Source organism: Drosophila serrata, unplaced genomic scaffold (genome assembly GCF_035046125.1).
Source record: "Drosophila serrata isolate PLE 108 unplaced genomic scaffold, ASM3504612v1 contig_184, whole genome shotgun sequence".
In the NCBI taxonomy this organism is placed as follows: domain Eukaryota; kingdom Metazoa; phylum Arthropoda; class Insecta; order Diptera; family Drosophilidae; genus Drosophila; species Drosophila serrata.
Window position 1 is genome coordinate 82459 of NW_028257082.1, and position 13869 is coordinate 96327.

The 13869-nt window shown below is 45.3% G+C and overlaps 2 protein-coding genes across 11 annotated transcripts; both read right to left on the reverse strand.

Annotated features, from left to right (window-relative positions):
- Positions 1-572: 572 nt before the first annotated feature.
- LOC147644326 (sodium-dependent transporter bedraggled) lies at positions 573-8995 on the reverse strand. 10 transcript variants are annotated; one of them, XM_086827641.1, is made up of 8 exons: positions 8726-8995; positions 4461-5341; positions 3220-4397; positions 2986-3150; positions 2456-2735; positions 1614-2398; positions 1313-1548; positions 573-1253 (listed from the first exon to the last, which is right to left on the reverse strand). In XM_086827641.1, the coding sequence occupies exons 2-8, from the start codon at positions 5257-5259 to the stop codon at positions 728-730; spliced, it is 3969 nt and encodes a 1322-aa protein (XP_086683767.1). In that variant the 5' UTR covers positions 5260-5341; positions 8726-8995; the 3' UTR covers positions 573-727. The 10 variants fall into 10 exon arrangements, with proteins under 10 accessions (XP_086683767.1, XP_086683759.1, XP_086683768.1 ...); XM_086827633.1 differs by having other exon boundaries at positions 2986-3153; positions 8726-8969; XM_086827642.1 differs by having other exon boundaries at positions 8524-8963.
- Positions 8996-10383: 1388 nt separating this feature from the next.
- On the reverse strand, positions 10384-12768 carry Diap2 (Death-associated inhibitor of apoptosis 2). The gene is made up of 3 exons (XM_020945288.2): positions 12167-12768; positions 11026-12073; positions 10384-10968 (listed from the first exon to the last, which is right to left on the reverse strand). The coding sequence occupies exons 1-3, from the start codon at positions 12536-12538 to the stop codon at positions 10880-10882; spliced, it is 1509 nt and encodes a 502-aa protein (XP_020800947.2). The 5' UTR covers positions 12539-12768; the 3' UTR covers positions 10384-10879.
- Positions 12769-13869: the final 1101 nt, after the last annotated feature.

The window sequence follows — 13869 nt, forward strand, 5'->3', positions numbered from 1 at the left end:
ATTTACTTTGAAATTAATAAATTATTTGAGTAAACACAAAAAAAAAACAATTAACTGCAGCATTAATTAATCAAAGACCAGTATTTTATGTTTTTTCTGATTTTGTTTTTCGAACATAGTATTTCTGGCAACACCCCGCGTAGCCCGCCAAGTACGTGCCAATTTGAAAATTCCGCGGATTAACTTTTTTGCACCGGAATCAGATGCAAGCTGCAAGTCACAATGGAAAATTCAGGGAAATTGCGTGACATTTTCATTGAATTGTGCAGTAACTGTAGCCCAGCAGCAGTAGCTTCCTGGCCCCTGTATCATTAGGTGCCCTACGTCTGGACTTCCGCTTCTTTTATTTTGCTTTTTCGACCGGTCACGTTTATTAATCGGCTTAAGGCTCTCCGGTTCTCTTTTTAAATACTTGGCCCTCGATTGCAGGGCACGTAGACCGCCCATTGTTGGGATAATAATTTAAAGGGCAACTGCGTAAGTATAAAATATGGACCGACAGAGGGGTGGGTACAGATCAACTGATCACTGGGGAATACCGGTTACACAGGAATACATTAAAATCCCAGACATTTGGGATTACCAACTAATTTTTTTTCGTTATTATTCGCATAACTACAAAGTATTATTCGTATTTGTATAACTAGCTCTAATCAAGTCTAAGAAAGCAAGCAGATATGTGGGATCGCATAAGAGTTACGCCTATGTACGGTACGATATTAGTCAGTTAAATCACAGATGTATTATTTTGCGCGCACTCCTCCGCCCGTCCTGCCTCCAGTTCCAGCTCCACGCCCGGCGTTCGGTCCGGCGGCTCTGCGTTCAGCACGAGATTCTCTATGGACCGGAAAGAGGCGTCCTCCATGTGCGTGGACATTGAGGTCGTTGGGGGTCGTGGCAGAGTGCTGGCAGTGGCCATATGCCCGCCAACCTGCTGCGACTGGCGGTGTCGCACCGAGGAGCGCAATATGGTCACCACATCCTCCGCTGTGTAGGGGCGTCTTTCCAGCGTTGAAGCGCTTGAGCGATGCAGCTTCCGCCCCAGCGACTGTGAGCGTTGAGCGTAGCCAGCGGGACGCAGACCAATTTCAATGGACTCCGGACTGCTGCTTGACGCAGGCGAAGGCTCTGCATTGGAGCTGCTGCCCGCTGGATTGGTCAGTATGGTCAAGTAATCAGGCGGAGCTGCTGGCGAAGCGGACTCGGCGTCAAGCGAGAGCACGGGCCGCGTGCGACTAGAGTCTCCAAGAACCCTGAGAATATGGAATGTGTGAATCTTATCAAATTCTATTCGGTAAATTCGTCGACTCACCTGCGCACGCTGCGGCGGATGCTCTGACGTAGGAGCTTGGCCAGGCGAGCTCCCGTAGCCGTAGTGTAGGACGGAGGTGGCGTGTACTTGGGCGGAGCATCGTTCTGGGCATCGTGCTGAGTGCCCTCCGTAGACTGGCCAAGGGCATTGCGGCGTCCCTGGGCGGCACTTTGGCGAGCGGATGGGCGCCGGGATTCCTCTCCCTCCTCCGGAGGACGGTAAAGCAGCTGAATGCGCTGTAAGTATAACAAAAATTTAACAAATTAACGAATGAAAAAATTAAATCATAAGGATTACTCACCTCTAAGATATCCGGGGGACCGTGGGCCAAATACCGATATATTTGAATAATAGCTGTGACCGGAATAACCAGCAAGACACCAATTTGGATCAAGCTGCCCATTTTCCTGGACCAATACGTAAAGTAAGACTTGCCACGCCAATAGTAGAACTGATTCGACAGCGAAGCCTTGTAATCCACAACAGACAGCGTGATCAGACCAATGGGCAGCAGTACGTTCCAGGACAAAGCTAGAAAAGCGGACATGGAACCACATAGCCTCAGATCATTCACCAAATCGTCCCCATTGTAGGGGCGACCTCGAATCAGGAACACGCCAAAGATCTGAGCGGTCCAAATGATCGGAATGAACCACGAGCCGCCCAACAAGAAGTCCACGTAATACAGTATGGATATGCCCATCTCGGTGGCAAAAGGTATGCTTAGCAGCAGTCCAGTTACGCAGCTTAGCAGCACCGAGCTTGTAGAATTACCCAGGGCACTCGAAATCGGTTTCCACATAACGCACAGCTGCGCCAGACCGAATCCCGCAAAGGTGGAAAATGCTACGGCACCCCATACCCACGATATGCTATCGCTGGCCAGTGAAAGAACCGCAGGGAAGATCTCCGAGATGAAACGCAATGCCTGGAAGCCACTCTCGACGTGAATCATGCTGCGGTTCCGCCGGTAAGTCTCTCCAATGAAGGAAGAGTAGTGCGGTATTAAAGAGCGCGGATAGGACACCAGATTCGGATTGGGGTGTGTCTGCAGCGAGTACACAGCCGTATAGGAGTCCGGGTTCTCTATAAAAGGAAGAAAATTAGATTAAGAAGTTGAGTTTTTAACCAGATAATGCTCACCAAAGGATCCCGGCACATAGACGTAGCCATGCTGCCATAAAATCTGGGCACAACACAAGGCCAGCAGAGCCATCAAACCAAGCCCGATGAGGGTGAGCAGAACCAGCAGAATCGCATCTCTTCTTAAAGCTGCCTTGTTGGCATTGGCATGACTCCGGCTGGTTATAGCAATAACCGAGGCGCCCAAGAGGCCCCAGGTGAGAAAAGTCTCCTGTGTGGCCGCCGTCCAGCTGTTGGGGTTCACCAGAAAGTCATCGAAATCGCTGGCAGCGAAGACATTCTGTAAAGCAATAGAGTAAACAATGACTTCGTTGGAATGTTAAGATGCAAAAATGCCAAAAGCTCATTTAATTAATGAAACTTTGAGTAAACAATCACTTTTACGCATTTACAATTGCCAAGTGATATGTATACAATCCACTTTGTAAGAATAAACAAATTTGTAAACACTTAACTGATCGATTTGTTTAAGATAAAGCACACATTTCCCATTAAATTTAGCTAAATGGAAGGAAATAAAATAGACTCACCTGCAGTCTCCCAGGATCAACGACATAAACAAACTTGGCCGTCACCACGGCCAGAGAAATCAATGGCAGCGTGTAGATGATATAAGCCAGCTTGCCCAGGGACTTTAGGCCCTTGCAAAGGATGAGGAAGACGGCCGCCCAGATGAGGGCCAGATAAAAGGCCAGCTGCTGAAGGTAGTGGGCAGTGAGTCAGTTAGACAGGAAGGCGGGGAACGGGGGGATGGTGGATCTTACCCGATCGTTGACATGGAAGCGCACTCCGCTCGCATCCGGATGCTTGGCCAGATGCAGTCGCTGCAACACAACCACATTAAAGTACTCGGCCACAGTGTGTGTGAGATTCCCAGTAGCATTGGCGGCATCATAGCGATAGGGGAAAGCCAGCTCCTGCCAGCGGTAACCCGTACGTGATGCTGTTGGGAAGACATCCCGCAGATAGACCAGAATCCAGGCCAGCGACACGGTAGAGTACAGAGCCAGAAAACACTGCACCATCACCAGAGCGATGCCAACGCCGGCGCAAATTGGACTTATCTTCCACATGGACACCGGACCGGCACGAATCTTGGCGCCCAGGCACATCTGGAGCCACAATAGTGGGATGCCAAAGATTACGGACAGCAGCAGGAACTGCAGTAGGAAATTACCACCAAAGTTGATGGTCAGAACGGCAAATCGGCACATGTTAAATACACCCAGGGTGCAACCAATCAGCGCCAGGGTGCGACTTCCTGCATGCGGCCACTGGCTGTTGAAACCGCACTTCTCGCGCAGCAGCAAGTGCAGTTGATGCAACGGCTCCAGGGGCGTGGTGCTACTGGCACTGCACATGGTTGTGGTGTGCACCGGGTCGTGGTCCTGGTCCTGTTCCGCTGAACTGCTGCTGCTGCTATCCGAGGGCAGGGAAACGGGACTGGGCATCCGCGAGGAACGCGGCGAACTCAGTTCCGAGCAAGTGGACATGATGGGGTGCGTGGGCGTTTCCAGAGGCTGCGGATCTCTGATTTGCACGCGAGTTGGAGCACTCTGTGGCCGACTTTGGGCCAGCACCAGGGTACGAACTGGCGTGGGAGGTCCCTCCGAGCGACGTCCATACTGCCTGGGTCGCGGCTCCTCGCTGGATGCTCTGGCCGTTGTCTGCAGCAGGTTGTCGAAAATGTGTGCATCCGTTAGCATTTGGGAGCCGTCAGCAATTGCGGCTTGAGCCTGAAAATCGCCTTGCGAGAAACAACGTCGCATCTCTGCCTCACGTCTTGGTGGTAGCTCCACCAGCAATGTGGGCAGATCGTCTTCCTCCCTCTCAATTACTGTCCCTTTGGTGTCCTCCTGCTCCATGGCTCGACGCATTGACTGACGCCTCCAAACATCTGCCACGGGCTCCGTATATGTCTCCAGGGAAGCACTTGATGAGGCTAAAACGAAAATGGGGTTAGAGATTGGCTTAACTGTGGAATTCACGCAAAATAGAGTCTAACCTGCTTGACTCGTAGGCCTCAGGGAGCAGCTAAAGGTCTTCCTTATTTGATGCTCCCTTTGGAAATCCTCTGATGCGACCTCCTGGTCTCCGCTTGTCCTTTTATTCGATTTTTTCTTTCTACTCAATGGTAGAGTTCTTGTCCTAGGCTCCCTTTTTAAGCTGGACTGACCGCCCATGATAGTCAATGACTCCTCCCGGTTTAGAGCATTGTCCATCTCCTCCAAATAGTTGTCAAGGTCCATGAGGTAATCCTCCACCTTGTCATCATCACTGCTGGAATTCATGGTGCCATTAAGTTGCGAAACATCATGAACATCCAGAATGGCGTCCAGTTCACTGAGAACGCACAAGGCTTCATCCGTTTCCGTCGCCTGTTTAATGGGCGTACTCAATGGAGCCGGTTGCATCTCTTGGCTGCCGCAGAAGGCACTCATCTCGTCACCCTGGCCATCGCCCAAACGAAAGCTGATGGGTTGCAGTTGCAGGGATTGCTTGCCGGGTTGCTGGTGAAAGGCTTGCGGCGTCTGCTGGATCTCGATGAGATCCTCGTCGCTTAGCTCGTCGTCGTAGTAGTCGCAGGCCTGACGAATGGACTCGCTGGAGAGGCTGTTCGAGAGGCCATACTGGTGATCCTGAGGCACCTGCCTGCTATGCCGACCTCTGCCAGTTGTACCTACTCCCGGTGTAGAGGACAATGACGCTGCTGTTGCTCCCGTTCCTGTGGGCGGCAGGCTGGCATAAGCGTTTGAATTGCGCTTAAAGTCACGGCCGGCTGCTTGGTGCTCCTTAACGCTCATCTTGGTGCATTGCCGGCTGCAGCAGCTGATTGTTGTTGACGGTCCTGCCGGCGGCAGTGTTGAGAAAGAACTCAATCCGTTACTAAAAAAGGGAGAATTAAGAATGTTGGTCAATACGAAATGATACAAGCTTAACAAGAGATTTAAGCAACGAACATTGAACCGAAAAGAATGTAAAAAAGAAATTCCAAATTGCTGAAATCTGGCAATTAACTCATTTTCTCTATGTCGAAAGGTTTTCACAAATGCCAAGAACTAAACTAAGTAGCTAATGACATTAATGAGGATAAACATAGGTAATGAGGAATGCAGGCTTTCTTTTAAAAACAATTGTACCGAATCTTGGTCTCTTCCAGTCTGAAAGAAGCTTTGTCTTTGCAAATTCTTGTTATTATGTTATAAAGGAGAAAGCCAAAGAGTTGGTTTATCCCACATTAAATGCTGGTAAGCCCCTTTTTTTAACGAAAATGACTCAATAATGAGTGAAATTCACTAAACATGACTAATATGCGGCTGAGTAATATTTCTATATTCAAATTAATTGCTTTATTCAGCATCATGGCTCCAAACTAACCCATCAACTAAATTGTGTTTAAACCGACTTGTACTACACTTAAACGGGTTATATCTTTGCTAGCGCGTATAACTTAATAACCGAAGCGAAACGCAATAATTAGCGAACAAGAATGGTCATAAAAAAATGTGCTAAAACGGAGCGATTGAGACGGTAATTCTAAAAAAATTCAGCTCATAAAGAATACTTTTTTGAGATCTCCATTCCGAGATAGACAGTTCTCTAACTGCGCTATCAAAGGCGAGAAGATTGGGACAGGTCAGTGGTCAGTGAGGGATCGAGTTGCATTATATGCAAAAATGCAATCAAATGCAAACAAGCGCGTGCTCTCGCATTTTTATGGATGTTTGCACGTGAGTGAATCGCGTCCGCAAATTAAAAAAATAAAAAACCAACAGCAGCTGCTGTCAAATGGTCGAGAAAAAATATGAACAAAAAACATTAAAAATAATAAATAAAAGCGAGCTGGAAAAAAAGTAGAAAAGAGCGCATGTTCATTCAACTGATCAGGTGAATGTACTTCCGTTTATAAGTTGTTTAAAAAGCAATACGACTCGCAAAAGGGAGCGCCAGAGCCTAGGTTTTCTCAGTAGGAGGAAGGGGGTGGGGACAGATCGTTGGCACGTTACCTCGATTCAAGTCAAAATTGTTTTATTACTGCGGTTTCTGTTGTCTGTTTATTTTTTTCGGCTTCAAAGCTTTAACTGAATCACAGTGGCTTGTGTCTGAACCTGAATCCGAATCTCGCGTCTGGTTTCTCGGCTTTAATTTATTTTGCATATGTTAGCCGTGACCTTCGCCGTCGCCGTAAAATCTCCAAAACTCATACAATCGCACGCACACAACCTGTCTTGTCTTGCACTTCTTCTACTTCTTCGCCACTACTTTCGGGGGGAAGGGGGACACTGGAGACTTGGTAATAGAATGGGCAGCATCCATATATTAATTGGCCAGAGATGGCCGAGAGGTCAGATTATTTAGCGAGGCAGCGCCATTGATCGCGAATTCACACACTTGCAGCAGCAGCTGCTCCACCACGTACCGTTAAATTTCGCTGGCGCTCTCGTTTTCTGGCATTTCTCGCATTTTCGCACCGCACAAAAGTAAACAAAACAATTAGAGCTGCCGCATCAAGTGCAGCTTCGCAACTCGCAATTGGCAACTCTGGCAGCCGCCACCTGACCTTCGGGCGGAGTATGTAGTATTAAAGCTGAATATGACTAAAAAAGCAAAACTGAAATGGCAACACCCGGGTGCACTAATCATCCAACATAGCGCCGCCAACTTGTTTTCCTTTTCTATCGCCAGCTCGAGTGTGCAATTACAATGAAATTGACATTCACCAAACAAATAAAACTAGTTAATGCTGCCACATACACGCACACACAAACACAGAGCCAGGCTTTATTGTGCGTGCGTCTGCGGATGTGTTGGTCGAACTAGGGATGCAGAGTCTGCGGATCGCGAGATGCGAGGCTTTCAGCGGTAAATCACAGATTGTTCATCCCTGGCACAGTGAAGCCAGGATTTGAATACTTTTAGTTTGACAAAACTCGAAAAACATCTTAATAACAATTCTGGTTTTGATAATTAAATTGTATTAATAAAATCAGAGAGTGCTCAATTTAAGTCGCATTCGTGTTAATTTGTTTTAATGGGCCTAAATGCATTTAATTATATTTTTATACTGCGTATAAAATTACTCACTCTTCCAAGAGATGAATAAACTTAAACATGAACAGTATTGTAGAAATTCCTCATATTAGATTTTATTACACTCACTATCAATAGTTTAAATTGCACTATAGGGGAATGGATTTCTCCATGTCGATTCTCTTATCTTGTGCCCACTGTACCTGCTACTATAGAAAAACATCAAACGCAGAGATCGGCACGTTTTTGTGCGCTTTTCTTACAGATAGCAAACGGTGAAGGGGAATGGGGGAAAAAAATGCATACGTTATAAGCCACGGGGAAAGGGGTGGCAAATGGCAGGCAGGCAGACAGTCGCCCAGAAAAGGGTGTGTAAGTAAGCATGAGTAATGCAGACGCCGCTGCAACTGCGCCTTCAATTGAGTTCAATATTTAAGGGAAGCACTGGGTCAATTGCAAAACAAACGATCACACACATACACACACACGCGCGCGCGTACATTGCGGAATATAAATTCTGTACACATTCGCAGTTCGTTGAGATAGCGGGACTTTTTGTTTGTTTATTTTTGCGTTCTCCGCTGGCAGAGGCGGAAGACGGGAAAGAGAACGGGAAAGAGTCCGCCCTGCTTTTGTTATTTTTGGTTTTTGTTGTTCTGGGCTGTTGAAATCGTGTGTATTTGCAAAACAACACACACACACACACACACGCACAGGTTATCCAGAGTTTTAAGTGAATAACTGCTCAAAGCAAAAAGAGTTCCAAAAAGAGCTGATTAAGCTTCTGCGGTTCGCTGGGGAATACCTTAATGGGTGGACGCGGACTGGTCATTCTCGGCCCAAAAGCACAGCTGTTTCCCGCGACTTGACCCGAAAAGAAAATGGAACTAAAGCGTATGCGCAGCACGCTCGAAAACCAAAATTCGGTGTACTTGTAGTTGTGGGATTTCGAGATACGTGTCTCCTCTCTCCCTCCCGCCATCACTTCCAAGCAGCACAACTGTATGTGTGTGTGCGTGCATCGCTTTGTTTCTCACCTTTAGGAAAATGGTTTTCCACGAAGAATTCACAGTGGATAGCAACGAAATTTTCGGGGGAAACTTAAGGGGAAACGTCACCGCTTGCCCCACACTCTGCTGCACTTTCCTGCCCTCTCGCTCGCTCTCGCCCACACTCGCAGCACACACGGACACCACAGACTCGCACACCTGGGTGTATTTTTACTAGCAGAATACTCACACACGTGCACGCGTTTGGTAACTTCGATATTCCGTTTCTAGGCGTTCTTCTAGTTTTCCTTCACTTGTGCAACCACCTTCCGGTGGAGTTTGTGCTTTTGGGGCCGTTTCCGTTGCCGTCGCGACCAGGGCAACATTGGGGCCAAGCTCCAAACAGTTGACGCGAAGAAGACGAAACGAATTTTAAAATCTAAACTAGGGTTGTTGAATGTATCAAAATATAGATCGATATTTTTTATAGTGTTGCCATACTCAAGTTATATTTTTAAGTGTTATCAAAGATGGTATCGATTCTTGATAAACTTGCTGTTATTTAACATTTTACATCTTACACGTCTAGAATGCAATTTTACACGTTTAGAGATAACGTAGAATTCTCATGTAGGAAGTAAAATGCATTTGCATTAACAGACATACTCTCATCCAGAGAGAAGCAGCGTAAATTAACAGCATTTTACATTTTGCAAGTTTATAGATATGGAGTAGAATTGGGTAATTCTGGATTTTTTTAACATAATTGCGTTTTTCACCTTTTTTTTTTGATTTGCCATGATTGTGAAAGTGTACCAGTTTTTAAATAAAAATATACCACCTGTGTGCAAGAGTGCCACAAGTATTTTGATTAGGGTTGTTGAAAATATATCAGAATATCAATATATCGATATTTAAATGTATTATTTTATACTATTATTTACTATTTATTTTTTAAACTAGAAATATCACGAAACAGTGTGACCAAACAGTGTTGCCGGACTAACTTCTTTCATGGGGAACTGGCTTCTAGCTTAAATAATCTATTTCTTAAATATTTATTCAATAATATACCAGCAACGATTTATAATACAAAAAAACAACATATTTTAAAATTACGACCTACTCTAGATCTGCAGGACCATCGATTATATCGACTATTATTAATATTTCAGATTTTATTGATGTCAAAAGAAAACGAAAACGCCAGTGGTTGCCAAAAGAAATATGTATTTCGATTCGCCATTGATATTTGTTATATTATTTATATATAAATTAAATAATTAATAATTATAATATATTAAGAAAAACTTAGACTTATTTTTGACACATTAAAATGTGATTTAAAATTTGCAAAAAATTTTAATAACTTTGGATATTTAATTTTAGTCAGAAGCTTGTTATGCACTGAAGGAGTCGTTTCCGACCCTATAAGCCATATATATTTTTGATTTTGAGCAGTACCAGCCAAGTCGACCTAGACATCTTAGAAAGGCAAAAAATTTTCCGAAAATTTTTCATAATTTTATAAGGGGTTATCGTTAAAAATGTCAAACAATTTTAAAAAATTTAAACTTGTAAATATTTAAAATTAACAAAAACTAACAAGGAAATCTATTCCGAATTAAAATTAATCAATTTTTGACTTAGTTTTAGTTTTTTTTTAACTTTGTTTTATCAAAAAATTATCATATATGTACAATCGAATACTTTTTATACTTTTGAAGGAAAGATATTTCAACAATTCCACTCATTTAAATAAAGAAAATGCTGTTTTTAAAGGTATTTTAGGTAAACAAAGTACATACATATTCCCGCCTGCAGCTGAAAGATAACAAAAAGCTTATGTAAATAAGCGGAAATGCTGCCAAGCGATATAAATACAAGTTCCGCAGACAATAAGGCACATTTAACATTTACATATAGATATATTTCGTATCTCGAATTTGCATTTCGAATGGCTGCAATACAAAGTTGAGTGTGTAGACCATACTATCAGCAGCTTATAAACATTATCAACAAAAATACATACATTTACACGTGTTAATAAGTAGACCGATAACAAGAACGTAGCTAAGGAAGTGATCTGCGATCGTGCCGAAGCATTGATACCCTTTCAGGTGTGTGTGCTATATAGAGAGCGCTTGTGCGGCCCAGGTCAGGTTCGTATAAAGTTATTTTGCAAGTGGATTCGCTCGGATACACACACGGCGATAGTTAGTGACGACAAACGGCAGCCCGGAGCTAGCGTTAACAGGTGGCTGCCGTTGGCCAAGTACTTAGTAGACGATCAAAGGTATTTCATTTAGCTAATCACCAAATTATTTGAACTGCAGCCAGTTTTGTGTCTGTGTCTGTGTGTGTGCTTAACAACTAGCTGATAAACTCGATATCCTTCACTGCTTCAGGAGAGGAAGGTGCGCACAAATCCCTTGATATCGGCGCGGCACATCGGACAGTTGGCCACGCTCGGGGCGCACTGATTGCAGGTAGCTATCAAGACCAAAGGTGGTTAGTTACAGCTCAAGGAACTCTCAATTCAAGACTCACCCAAGTGGCCGCAGGGCAGGAACACCACGCCCACCTCCTCGTCAAGGCACACCTTGCACAGACGTGCGTCCTTTAGCTGGCGATTTTCCTCCTCCAGCGACAAGTTGCCATTGGGCGAGGTCATCGACATCTTCTGCAGCTGATCGGTCACGTTGGACGCCTCTGTGGCCGGAACTGAAGCTATCACCGCCTGCGGTGTTTCCGGAATGGCATCGGTAACTACAACTGGCAATGCCGTTGCCGCCTTGCTGGTAGTGGCTTGACAGCTTTCCATAAACGGAGCACTGGGTTCGGGGGGTTCGCGCACCTCCAGAGCGGCCTCGGCGCCCGCCTCATCAAAGATGGCATGCAGGAGCTCGTCCAGAGTAGCAAAGGCGCAGCCGGAACTGGAGAGTTTGCGCTGGACAGCATTGCGGACCACTCCTCCGTCAATTCCCAAGGCCAGTGCTTCCTTGGCCGGCGCCTCGTCCATCAGAGAGTCGGCTTGCAGCGAAGGAGCCGGAGCCGTGGCTGGCGGGGAACGAGCAGTGGCCGCCGCTGCTTCGCGCACTTCGTTCACATATGTTGGACCCTTGGCCAGTAGAACAAACTGGCACTTTGGAGACCATTTGGCATGCTCGTGCCAGGGTTCATCCTCCTTCTGCCAAGAGCGCAGTCCGATGTTGCAGTGAAAGCAGCGCACTTGGTCACCGATCTTCTGATAATACAGACCCGCCTGGGCCAAGGCTTCTGCTGGCTGTATATTTGCAATGGGCCAATCGGAAAAGGTGCGCATCCTGGCATCGATACAGGCATACTTGGGACGCTGCGGCAGACTGGTTGGCTGGATGCCCAGTTCATCGAGGTTTTTGCCAGCAGCGAACTCTATCAGGGGACCCATCTGCACCCGCGGGCAGTTGGGAAAGAAGCGACGATGCTCGTCGAAGGCGTTGTCATTCTTCTCCCATTTGGCAATCACGCCGTTGCACCACACGCACTTGACGTGGTCCAGACGGTTCAGGTAGTAAAATCCAGCTTTGGCCAGAGCCTGTGGCGTGATGTTAGGATTCTGGAAAGGAGAATTGAAGGTGTTACTGTCTCCAGCAATCTGCCTGCGCAGAAAATATTGCAAAATCCCACGAAACCCAATACCCTTACTCACTGGCCAGTTCTTGAAGGTCTCTAGGCGATTGGCCTCCAGCAAAAGATCGGGACAGGGACACTGGGCCGGACTGTCGACGACGCTGTTGCCCTCCTTGTCGCTCTCCTGCTCCCTGGGCACGTTTCCGCAGTGATTCGGAGCTAATACCATGGAGCAGATGGGCGAGGAGCGGCGATGACGCTCCGCCACTTGATCACCGTACTCCCAGCGATCGATGCGCACATGACAGAAGTGGCACTGGGCCTCCAACCAGCCACCCGTGGCGAAGAAGCCATTGGACACCAGTTCCTCGGGAGTGACAGGGGCATTTGTGGGCCATTCCGCGAACGTTGCCAAACGGACGCTCTCCAGCTCCAGATGCAGCTCTGTCATTGCGCCGAGACTGGGGCCTGGTCCTGAAAGTCGCGTCCAAGTCCAATGATGTAATTCCTCGAGCCAAAGAGCACAAATCCGAGCGACAGAAAAGCCAAAACAAGAAAAAGAAGAAAAGTAAACTTATTGATCCCCCGTAGTGTGACCGGAGTTGGAGGCCGCGAAAATCCTGAGCCCTCAAAAATGTGGGGCAATGAAAATACTTGCTGCTTGACTCAGCTGGTTGAAATTTAATTTATATTAAAAGTATGACACTGAATTAAAGGGTTTGTCCTTACAAGCTTGTATGTTTTCGTTGAAATCTATTTTGGGCCAAGACATCTAGTAAAATTAAATAATTAAATAAATCTATGTACACTATCAGGTAAACAAATATAAAAATAATTTTCTGCAGAATGGCAAAATAATATTTTGTGGATTTCGAATATTGTTATTAAACATAAATCACAATAATTAAATACTAGGTCATAGCAGATCAAAATACATTTTAATCATTTGGATATATTAAAAAATAGCTTGTGAAAAATCGTGTTTTCACGGATTTCTTATTATCTCGGCAAACAAACGCGTGCAGCAATACCCGATATGTAATAAAAAGAACATTTATTTTAGTTTTACCCCACCAAGATTAAATATCTTTAAACCATCAGTTTTTGAGCAAATCCCATAACAGTGATCTAACCTCGGGGACGGCATCCAAAATTGTAAGGCTTATAACTTCGATTTACGCACGAGTGCACATATGCATGGTATATAGGCTGCCTAGGGAAGATGAGCGAATATTTAGTGAAATTTTCAATTATTTTTAACCCTCAGATTTCGAGAGAATCGAATAACAGTGGGTGGTTTATTTGGGCTGATAGCTAGGGCGCGAACTATGAAAATGGAACCAGATGGGAACCAGCAGAGAACCACTCGCTGAACCAGCGAAGAATAAATATATCCGGCATCACTACCTTTTTAAATAAGTCAATTGGATTTAAACTTTATGGTTAAACCTATGCTATATGATGGTAATACAATAAACGGCATCACAGTTCTAAACATTTTGATCCATGTTTTATCAAAATCCGTTCAGTCGTTCATAAGAAATCCCGAATTTTTCATTTATTTCCATTTATGTACCGGTGAAATATAAATATATCCGGCAGCCCTGTCTGCCTAAAAACAAGAAAATTTGATTTAAACTTTATGGTTAAACCTATGCAAAAGGAAGACTGTCCTAGAGACGGCATCGCAGTTCTGAACATTTTGATATATGATTCATCAAAATCCGTTCAGTCGTTTATGAGAAAATCCGATTTTTCATTTATTGCCGTAAATGTATTTAC

What these genes read in the sequence shown, in the direction of transcription:
- Diap2 (XM_020945288.2), bottom strand. Translation starts at nt 12,538, where the DNA reads ATGACAGAGCTGCATCTGGAGCTGGAGAGCGTCCGTTTGGCAACGTTC. An exon ending in AGACCTTCAAGAACTGGCCA is followed by an intron (nt 12,074 to 12,166) that starts GTGAGTAAGGGT and finishes TCTCCTTTCCAG; the next exon opens with AATCCTAACATCACGCCACA. An exon ending in CCTGCCCTGCGGCCACTTGG is followed by an intron (nt 10,969 to 11,025) that starts GTGAGTCTTGAA and finishes TGGTCTTGATAG; the next exon opens with CTACCTGCAATCAGTGCGCC.
- LOC147644326 (XM_086827633.1), bottom strand. Translation starts at nt 5,259, where the DNA reads ATGAGCGTTAAGGAGCACCAAGCAGCCGGCCGTGACTTTAAGCGCAAT. An exon ending in GCTTCCATGTCAACGATCGG is followed by an intron (nt 3,154 to 3,219) that starts GTAAGATCCACC and finishes CACTACCTTCAG; the next exon opens with CAGCTGGCCTTTTATCTGGC. An exon ending in ATCCGCCGCAGCGTGCGCAG is followed by an intron (nt 1,254 to 1,312) that starts GTGAGTCGACGA and finishes CCATATTCTCAG; the next exon opens with GGTTCTTGGAGACTCTAGTC.